Here is a 10,788-nt window from a genome sequence, read left to right on the forward strand (position 1 = left end):
AGTATAATCGTGATGTAATTAAACCTATGTAATATGTTTCAGCTGTCATGATTGGTTGAGATATTTTTTCATGTAGTCGTCGCATGCGTTTTAGCCCCAAATTCCCATTTTCACTCGATTGTCACTTTTTGGGGGTTTGACAGAATTCAATTCCGGAACGGTCAATCGAGCATCCCATATGTTACGAACTTGGTAAAGTCGGAAAAATATATTAACCCCAAAAATCGAAAGACCATCAACTGCATTTTGTAATTGAATTTAAAACGAGTCTAATAATTCAGCCGGAATTTCGATTTAAGTGAACATAAGAGAGTGGACAAAAATTTACTGTGACATAGATTAATGGAGAATAAGTCTATTGGATGATCAATAAATAGTAATTACTGTTAGCGTGGGTTTCCAGTCAATGTGCTTATGTCGATCATATCAGCGACTGAGGACAACTAAGAGCCTTTGGGTTTCTTCTAAGGTATTCGCCATTTTGTTGATCACGTGATCAAAAGTTAAAAGTCACGTGTTAAGTCTAATCGCTATCAGTTCCGAGGTGACATGAGCGCTCCGAAATTCAGTTGCCCTCAGCTGTCCTCTCAGTTCTTGATATGATCGACATAAGCACACTTGCCACTCACTGGAACTAGTTGCTTTGATAGTTGCAATGTCAGCAAAAGCCCCGCTTAAGACCTTTTTCAGTATCATCCAGTTGAAGCTAGTTGCTCCCAGTTGCCGAAACGCCAGTTGCCGAAACGCCAGTTGCTCTCACTTGCCGAAACGCCAGTTGCTCTCACTTGCCGAAACGACAGTTGCTCTCTTAGTTGTCGAAACGACAGTTGCCGAAACGCCAGTTGCTCTCAGTTGCCGAAACGACAGTTTCCGAAACGCCAGTTGCTCTCAGTTGCCGAAACGACAGTTGCCGAAACGCTAGTTGCTCTCAGTTGTAAGGTCGACATAAGCCGCCCTTAATGGATTTGATATTTAACACATGGATTTATTTGTTGTACCAAATAAGAGATTCGATGACTTTATTGTACCAGGTGTGGGCCTTTAATTTGATATAATGTTATTTAACATAATTCTATTTTATTGAAATAAATTACACAGTTTGTACCGTGTCTTACAGATAGATACAATGAGAAAATTGAATCAAGCTGGTCGTAAGAACCCACAAATGTTAATGGCGGGTAATTTACGACCTCGTAAAGACGTCAATCAACGAACAATCAGAACTAATATAAATTTTGTAAGTAGCCAATGTATTTTATACCATAAAGTTAAAATAAATATTCCAGATTAGGACATCCAGCTGTGCACAACTAGTTAAATCTTCATGTTATAAAGGCCATCGAAAGTATAAAAAAACAAAACGAAATATAGATCTGTATTTTAATCAGATCGATGTAGGCTGGGGTGGGGCGTAGTACATTTGACACCGGTTCAATTTCTCCATCTATCGTTTAATCATGCCCTTATGGATTCCATACCAATGTAATGAATTTGATTGTTATCATAGTTCACAGTTTTGAGAGAGAGAGAGAGAGAGAGAGAGAGAGATTTAACGGGGATTTAACGGCCACTCGACACAAACGACGTCATTTCGTGACTAACACATGGTTCAATTTCATTTCAATAATTCGCTTGCGCGTAGAGGTCTTGAGCAGTGGGATGAAACTCTGGGACCCGGAGAAAACCCGCGAGGTTGGACAGGCGACCCTACTCCTTGGAAGTATCATATTAAATTATTAAATCTGTATATTATTTTTCAGCATAACCATAAATGTTCAATGGTCCAACATATGTATTATTCAGGTATATTACATTTTTATACGCCCATATTTTCATTATGTCGTCGCCCTTGTCCGTCCGTCCGTTCACATTTTCTTTGTGGACACGCTACAGGTCACAATTTTTATCCGATTTTGACGAAACTTGAATTATTTGTTTATATCTCAAAGATCTCGGTTCCTTTCGATATTGGCGCATATCAGAACGTAACGTCGTGGATTATGGCCCCTGATTTTTCGAAAAATCGCGTTTTTAACTTTTGGAAACTCTAGAGGTCACATGAATACCCGTTCAAATTTGTCACCGTTACACCATAAATACGGTTGAGTTCGAATTTCGTGAAAATCGGACAGAAACTTCCGGAAAAAAATGGCCGCTCCCGTTTACGCAAATAGAGTTAAAGCATGCAATAACCAAGGTTGTAGACCCTCTGGAGGCCACAATATTTGTCCGATGAAACATAAAACATGTTAAGGATCAAAAGATCTTGGATAAGTTCCATTTTTTTCTTCTATTTCCCTGAAAAGGCACAACTCAAGCAACTTAACAGTCCGGCTTTCACGTTTACCTCATTTAGTCCCTGATGCATAATTTTGCGACCGACTGCATTTATTTTGCGACTGACAATTTTTTTCCTGACCCCCTCCCCCCACACACACACACACCCCGGCCCCACCCTCACATTTCCTTCATTTACGCCCCTGGCAATGTGGGCATATCTTGCATGACAACCCTTTATATTTAATTGTATTTTTTCAATTTACTACTTTTTATCTGCAGTGTCTATTTCCATCGACAATCCCATTATAACATGCTGAATTTTCTCCTGTAGTCCATTGACTATATCGTTGACCTACACATGCATCATGTAATTTAATAAATAAAACAGCTCAATCTGTGTTCAAATTCTCCAAGGATTTTCGGGTCATGATAGTAATTTTCTCACGAGGCCATATTTTAGTTAATGTTAGTTAATGTGCGCGCGGTTGAAAGGTTGCTGTAATCGCGTCCTCCTACGCCATAACAGTATAATTTCTTAACAGGAACTACATTATAAAATATTCAGACTCGCATAACACGTCGGGAATTACCGGGAGTTATCCAGGAATATCGATTGATTTGAAAGGTATTTATGAAGTTTGTGGAACGATTTCGAAATTATGTGAATTGTTTAAACTTCCTCTTTCAGGTGTCCCCTGAAACGTATATTACCCGTTTAATGGAACAATCCTAAACTAGCAACACCCCATATTATATCTACCAAGTCTGGTTTAAAATCATTAAGTGGTCTGTGTCCACTAATGTCCAGAATTAGAAAAATTCCACAGCCCTTCCCTAAAGCACCAAATGTGTTCCTATTGGGTAAATTAACTACATTTGAACAAATCTGAAAAGGCACTACTCAAGCAACTTACCTGTCCGGCCTTCACGCATGTGTGTCTAGTCGTTCGGGTAGGACAAAAAGCTGAAATCCAACCATGATGAACATATTGGCTTACACTTAAAATACAAGCAGAGTACAGTGGAGGGAGTACCGCTGTTCTAGTAAAATTCTCCTACATTTAGTGTTTCAAATATGGCCAATTTGATTAAAACACAGATCCTATTTCGATTCGTTTTTTTTATATTTCAAAATTTCGTTTTACTTGTCCTTACCACACTAGAATCTGGAGGAGTTGTTATCATTAACGTGTTCTGGATGATGTGAGGGATTAGCCAATGAAACGGTCTGTTACTGTGAGGTTTTGGCGTGAGGTGCACGGTACTGTGGGTAATCCACTAGAAACATCAATGCTGATAGGTTAATTGGATGTCTGACGTCATAGGGTCACAAGCCGATCGTATGACCTCTGACGCGACCTCCCAAAACAACTGGTCAGATCTTCATGTAATTTAGGCCATCGGAAGTATAAAAAACGAAACGAAATATAGATCTGTATTTTAATCAGATTGCAAAATGGCCAACATGTTGTGTTGGCCAGATACTATACCCCAATGTAACGTAATCTTTCAATTCAATTCCTTTTTCAGTAAATAATAAATACGCGGAAACGTGACGGGCCAAATCTTAAAAGATGCCTTATAAGGTTAAAATCTACGTCACTTGGAAGGGAGATGTACATTTGGTAGGTATCAACTTTTTATAAGAATAAAATTTACAAATTAACCGTTTATGCGGGTTTATTCATCGGTTCACTACCAGTGTGTCGTCTTCATGCCATGACTCTCCCGTTGGAGCAGATATTGTCCTACTATACCTCGTGTGCTGTTTCTACTGATGAGTACAAGAACAGAGCTAACATCGCTGTTGTCAACTTGACAATATCGGCAATGTCCAGAAGTTCTAGCATTATTAAGCGTGCTAGGTTGCAAATTTTACTGTTTACTGAACCAAATGCAAACCGCCAAAAAGAGATTTGGTACCAAAGATATTCCCCGCCGGTCTTTAGTTGCTTGTAGTTGGATATGATTTAGCATTAAACCAACCAGACAATGCCATAGTGAGAATGCATATGAAAATATCGAGATACAGCTGAGTGGGAGAGAGAGAGAGAGAGAGAGAGAGAGAAATGGGGTTTAACCTCCAAGTCCATTTAGCAGTGGGGGGAAATCAGTGGACCCAGAGAAAACCTACGAGGTTGGACAGGCGACCCTAGTCCTTGTCACATACAACCAGGGAATCGAAACCACGCCAGTTGACTCAATGACAGACCTTATGATACAACGCGCATGCGCTAACCATTCGACCATCCACCCCACTTCCTCAAATTGTAAGAGGGTGGCTATCAAGATACCTATTCTGTATAATATCCATGTTAAATATACGTGTATCTACTGGCGGTATTTAACTTGGTGTACATATTATATTTTCTAGATTCATCATGATGTTGATTGTGAAGGAGATGGTCGATATAACTATTTGGAGGAGATTTATTTACTTCCTCTACAGTCAGTACGTTTCACTAAGTATCAAAATATTACAGACCAGTTTCAGTAGCTGTTGCTGCCAATTGGGCTCTAGTCCATGTTTCGACTGGCAAGGGCAATCTGCCATCATTTCACTAAAACAGATCATGGCTGTGAGGCCCACCAAATATTTTCGGAATTGGACACTGCAGTCCAGCCCGCATCAGGGATGCATTAGTCGAATTATGTGGATATTATATGGAACATAATACTTGAACACACGCTATACCGATTGGCATGGGCAGTCGGAGACTTATACCCCCGTCAGACCGGGGTGGCGTCCATACTGCGCTGCTGCGACCGTACGGGAACCAGAAAATGCACAAGGTTGCCGGCAAACGTAAACACAACGCCAGATAATGTCCCAAAAAATTACAAACTTGAAAAAAGCATCGTTCTCACAGCTTTCGTGGTCAAATCGCAGAACCTTGGCATTTGTTTTGAACATGCTCAAAACAAACGCCGTGACTCAGCGATCATTAGCGGCCATGGAGACCACAGTACGATATCTGGCGTTTCCACCACGCTTTTACCAAGCTTATGGCGTCGTCCTAGCAGCGCAGCGCAGTAAGGACGCCACCCGATCTGACGGGGGTATTATCGTGTATGATATTTTCACCATAGTTGTAAAATCCTGGACAATTACAAAGCGATGTTCAATTGCTATTCACAATTTAAGAAATATGACCTTTCACAAACAAACAGTTCTGCATTCTGGTGGATTGTCGACGATAATATTTCGGTTCGTGTCGCACACTATATTATCGAAAGTGAATCTCCGGCAATCTATCGCGCAGCCTACGATTTCTTGCCTTAGATGGAAAAACGTCAACAATTAATCCGTTGTGTAGGCTACCCTAGACTACCGTCATATGATTCATACACGAGTCATGTTTGGTCATAATCCTGAGGAGTTAAAGATCCCTTGATGTTTGATTGCTTTGTTTACATCATACTTAGGTTTAAAATACAGATGTGACGTCACCCTTTGATGTTGGCGTACCATTATTTCAAATAATCGTACGGGCAACTTGCCAATAGTACTTTATTCAAACCAGTGAGATATTGGACTAATGTGACGTAAAAGCTCGTGCTGAGTGTCAGTATTTTAAGATGTTTAATGGTCTCGAGCTTACGACATTGCGTAATATATTGTAAAAACATTCGGGCCTACGGCCCTCATGTTGTTACAATATATTACTTAATGTCTCGCTCTCGACCATTAAACAATACATAAACATTTGACGTCAACGTCGTCCCGGTAGTGACGTAGCAAGTGAATACCCTTTTCAATTTCATATTAGATGTATTCAGTATATCTATATTTGAATTATTTTTGTTTTCAGACATGCAATATGATGACGATGTGCAAAAAAGGTTGCCAAACAATCAAAACTATATCAATAGCTTTTTAAACGAAAAAGGAATCCAGAGTGCTTTAAATTCTGTTAGCGCCTTAAATGTGTGAATGATTAGGATGGAGGTCTAAATGAGACAATTACAACGAATTTATCGAGTATTACCGTGACTGCTTATTTCAAGAGAATTTGAGCTGCGACACCTACGAACAATTTGAGCTGCGACACCTACGAACAATTTTTTTTAATCAAAAACGGTGCCGATCATTCATTTTTGATATCTTAGCCCCGAGTGATTTTGCTTTTAGACAAACAAATTAAAATTACGTGTTGTGTTGTGAATTATTTGTGTGTGTGTGATTAAATCTATAATAGAGTTTGCTGTGAATTTGAAGCTGTGTCTATAATGTGAACAGATTCATGTGTTACTTATTTCAAGCCAGTGTATCAATTTTAAAACTTGATATGGCCGTGTTTTAGTTTTCCAAAACAAACGAAACGAATGGTTTTTAATTGTTCTTTTGATGACAATTAAAAATGTGATCACAAAACAATTCACGTTTAATCTGACAGTGAATAGAAAAAATAGTAGAAAATTATTATATTGTATATTTTCACTCTAAATGGCTTTATTGAAATTTGCAGTTGCCTCACTACCATTACGTAAAATGGTTAATCCCCAACAACTTAAACAATTCTAATTAATATATTGTTTAGTTGATCATCACAGTAGTTATAATACTTAAATATACAAATTCTAATAAAGCCATTTCGGGTGAAAATGTACAGTATAATAATATTGAACAGGGGTGACTGGTGTTAGGATATTACCCTCTGTTGCTAGACTGACTGGTTAATGTATACTGTATAGAGTCAACCAATGATTGCTACATCCTTATCTCTAGTATGATTGATTGAAACTTACAATTTTCTAATCAAGTCGACATGTACAATAGGCATAAACAAGACCAGGCCATGTGCAGTATATATTGGAAGTCTTCTCTAGGATGGAAGGGGAGATTTAATATCGAGGTTGTAGATAGAGAAACGTGGGATGCCCAGGTCATCTAATTGTATATCTAGACCAACAACCTGACCCCGAGTTTACATAACATTCTCAGACTTAAGTTAAGAATTTACTCAACTTTCAATCAATATCTTTGATCCAGAAACACACAACTTTGCACATAGTTTCTTATTGATGTAGTTGATACATTAAAACAACAAAAGTTTTACTAAGGGCTAAATTTTAGTTCATATAAGGCGAACAATTGTGAGTAAATTGTTAACTTAGTCTGAGAATGCTTTGTTGAACTCGAGATCAGTTTCTTTATTCTGCTGTAATGTGTGTATCTGGGTATACTAGTATAGTATAGTTACAATCTGATTAAATACACATCTATATTTCGTTTCGTTTTTTATACTTTCAATGGCCTGCAATACATGAAGATCTGGCGAGTTGTAGTGGAAGGTCGAGTAAGAGATCATACGAGCGACGTTTGACCCTATGACGTCAGACATTTGATTAACCAATTAGCGTTGATGTTTGTAGTAGGATACCCACATCCGTGCACCTCACGCCAAAACCTCGTCGTAACAGACTTGGCTAATCCCTCACATCATCCAGATCGCGGGTTATATAACAACTTTTCCAGATCCTATTGGAGCAAAGACAAGTAAAACGAAATTTTAACTATAAAAACCGAAACGAAATAGGATCTGTGTTTTAATCAGATTGGTATAGTATTTAGTATAGTGTAGTTTTATTGAAGAACTGATAGCTTCAGATTAGGTTTTTTTAGAGAAAAGTAATTTTACATGTAATATGTGGAAACAGACCACCATTAATTTCCTCACTGACTTCAATGTTAATTCTGGCATCTTTGCACGGCTCGAACTTTCCACAAATTTTCGTTGAGCTGAATGCTTTTTCCTACAGAGAGAGAAACATATGGTCATGTCTTTGCACCAAAATTTGTATCAGGTTGTCCACCAACATTTTGATATACACATCACCGTAACCAACCTGATAACTCTGTTATCCTTCCGCCTCAAAATCGTGAATATTTACCAAAACCTGCCAGAAATGCTAATTCAAACCCTCTTCGTCCATTCTAGACCAAACAAATCTCCAAAAATGGGCATGCAAAAGAGACAGAATTGCTATAAATAGACGAACTACAATTGGTGGATACCGAAATGATGAAATTTAATGGTGGTCTGCTTAGGTGAAATTTAATGGTTGCCTGCCTCTATGTGTTCATAATGTGTTGATTTAAAGGACAAGTCCCACATATATATTTGAATGAATAAATTTAATTAATTTCGTGTGAAAGGCTCTTAGAAACCGTTATTCTATTTCTGTGCGTGGGGTTGGCGATATGTTCCCAGTTTCTACCCTATTTAACGGGCCTGGATAACCATGTCAAAGTAATGTGTAAGCAATTCGTCGTGATTATACCGGAAGTGCGAGTTTGCATCCTCAATAAAAAAAATTGAAATTTTTGCTCCATTTAATGAAATGTCAGTGAATTTTTAGTTGGATGTTTGGATGAGTTTTTCTAATACAAAATTTGATTATCTTCGTAAGTGTTAAATTGATATGTAATCGTTGGAAATACAACATATATTTGTTAACTTATGTATTCTCAAGTGGTGAGTGATATCAGATCTATACGCTTTCACACAAATGAAATTCATCTGTCAGAACTTGATTTGATAACCGATGTAGGTAAAAGATCGCCCGGGGTTTGTCGACATGCGTTGTGAGAACATGTTGGTATTTCGCTTAATTCTCTGTCAGTTTGATGCTAAAATTACTGTCGAGGTGGTACAGTCATGTCCACGAGAGGGATAGAGGGGGGGGGGTAACGTCCACTCGACACAAACTAGATCATTTCGGGACTAACATATGGTTCTATTTTATTTCAATAATTCGATTGCCCGTAGGCGTCTTTAGCAGTGGGAGGAAACCAGAGGACCCGGAGGAACCCACGAGGTTGGACAGGCGACCCTACTCCTTGTCACGTACAACCGGGGAATCGAAACCATGCCAGTTGACTCAATGACAGATCTTATGATGCCACACCCCTTGTGTCCACAAGAAAATATTGATTTTTGATGCATTATTTTTTTATTAAAAAGAGTGGGGTCCCTCGATCACACCTTTTACCTGGTCTAACGGGCAGAGGATTGCTCGACACTGAAATCCACATTTACCTGGTCTAACGGGAAGAGGGTTGCTCGACACTTACCAACGGATACTATCAGAAATGTGGGACTGGGCCTTTAATCTGGGTCTTATAATTAATTGATTTTGATGTAAATATGTGATTATTGTGTGTGTTTTTCGTATTAACTTTGTATAAAATGCCCTTCATCTGCAACTAAATGATAGCTCAAGACAGTGCATGCTTTTACTTGTAATAATGTATGAATGTCGAATGAAAGAATAAGTAATTGGGTGCAAAAGAAATAAATCTAATTTTGCCGCTAACAAACTGTATAATGCTGTTAGAAAGCTATTAAAAAAAATGTCTTAAAAATGGTTTCAATTAAAGTGACGTTATTGTCATGAAATTTTACTGTAAGTTTATCTCTTTATCTGGTTTGAAAACTTCATCTCTATAGTGAATTTGTACGTGAATGGCAGAATTCTCATAAATATCGATGCTAAATATGCGTGTTGTAACAAAATTAATTTACTAAGGGTTAATATCCATATATCAAATCTTTCACACTATTTTTTATAATAATACTTTGCATTTTATTATAAGGAGGGGAGAAAATTTGAGTAAATACCCAGATATATGTAAGATAATTGTATGACGTCAAGCCATAGTCATTGAACGTTTTTACATAATTATAATACATAACCTATATCATAAAGTCTTCCTTAAACAGGTCCCGTGTACACATTGGCGTGCACGTAAAAGATCCCTTGGCAGTTGGAATTCGATATAAGAGTAGGCGATAGTGCCGCTGCCCGGGCAAAATTTCCCTCATAGCACACTGTATGGCGTATGCCCGTCTTCATTAGCCCAGAATAGGAGCAGAACAGTAGGACGTTAAACCCCATTTCATTTCATTTTCATTTCATTTTTTCCTTAAACAATCTGATTAAAATACAGATCTATATTTCGTTTCATTTTTTTATACTTTCGATGGCCTACACTACATGAAGATCTGACCAGTTGTAGTGGGACGTCGTGTCGGGGATCATTCGAGTGGCTTTTGACCCTATGACGTCAGACATTTGATTAACCAATCGGCGTTGATGTTTCTAGTGGGATGCCCACAGTTCCGTGCACCGAACTCGCCGTAACAGACCGTTTCATTGGTTAATCCCTCACATTAACGAGAACGCGGTATATATAACAACTCTTCCAGATTCTAGTGCAGTAAAGACAAGTAAAACGAAATTTTGGAATATAAAAAAAAACAAAAAACGAAACGAAACAGGATCTGTATTTGAATCAGATTGTTCCTTAAACAATTACTCTTAAGTAATGCCAAGTATTTGTATTTCTATTATGTTTTATTAACTCGTACCAAATTATAATTATTAGTAATTCCTGGGTTGATGTAAAATGCCTTCCTATATTTCACTTCCTGTCCTGTTGACTTAATACTTAAAACTTGAATAATATTATTACTACATCCTGCACAATGCCAACTTTAAATC

The 10,788-nt window shown here is 38.0% G+C and overlaps 1 protein-coding gene across 1 annotated transcript in view; it reads left to right on the forward strand.

The window, feature by feature from the left end:
• LOC126830382 (putative carbonic anhydrase-like protein 1) overlaps nt 1-6,741 on the forward strand; it is a 93,970-nt gene extending 87,229 nt beyond the window's left edge. Inside the window, exons 8-12 of the mRNA XM_050560766.2 lie at nt 1,118-1,237; nt 1,761-1,803; nt 3,811-3,905; nt 4,655-4,732; nt 6,093-6,741. Coding sequence (XP_050416723.1) covers nt 1,118-1,237; nt 1,761-1,803; nt 3,811-3,836 — 189 coding nt within the window. The 3' untranslated portion in view covers nt 3,837-3,905; nt 4,655-4,732; nt 6,093-6,741. The remainder of the gene's footprint in view (nt 1-1,117; nt 1,238-1,760; nt 1,804-3,810; nt 3,906-4,654; nt 4,733-6,092) is intronic.
• Nucleotides 6,742-10,788: the final 4,047 nt, after the last annotated feature.

Source organism: Patella vulgata, chromosome 8 (genome assembly GCF_932274485.2).
Source record: "Patella vulgata chromosome 8, xgPatVulg1.2, whole genome shotgun sequence".
In the NCBI taxonomy this organism is placed as follows: domain Eukaryota; kingdom Metazoa; phylum Mollusca; class Gastropoda; family Patellidae; genus Patella; species Patella vulgata.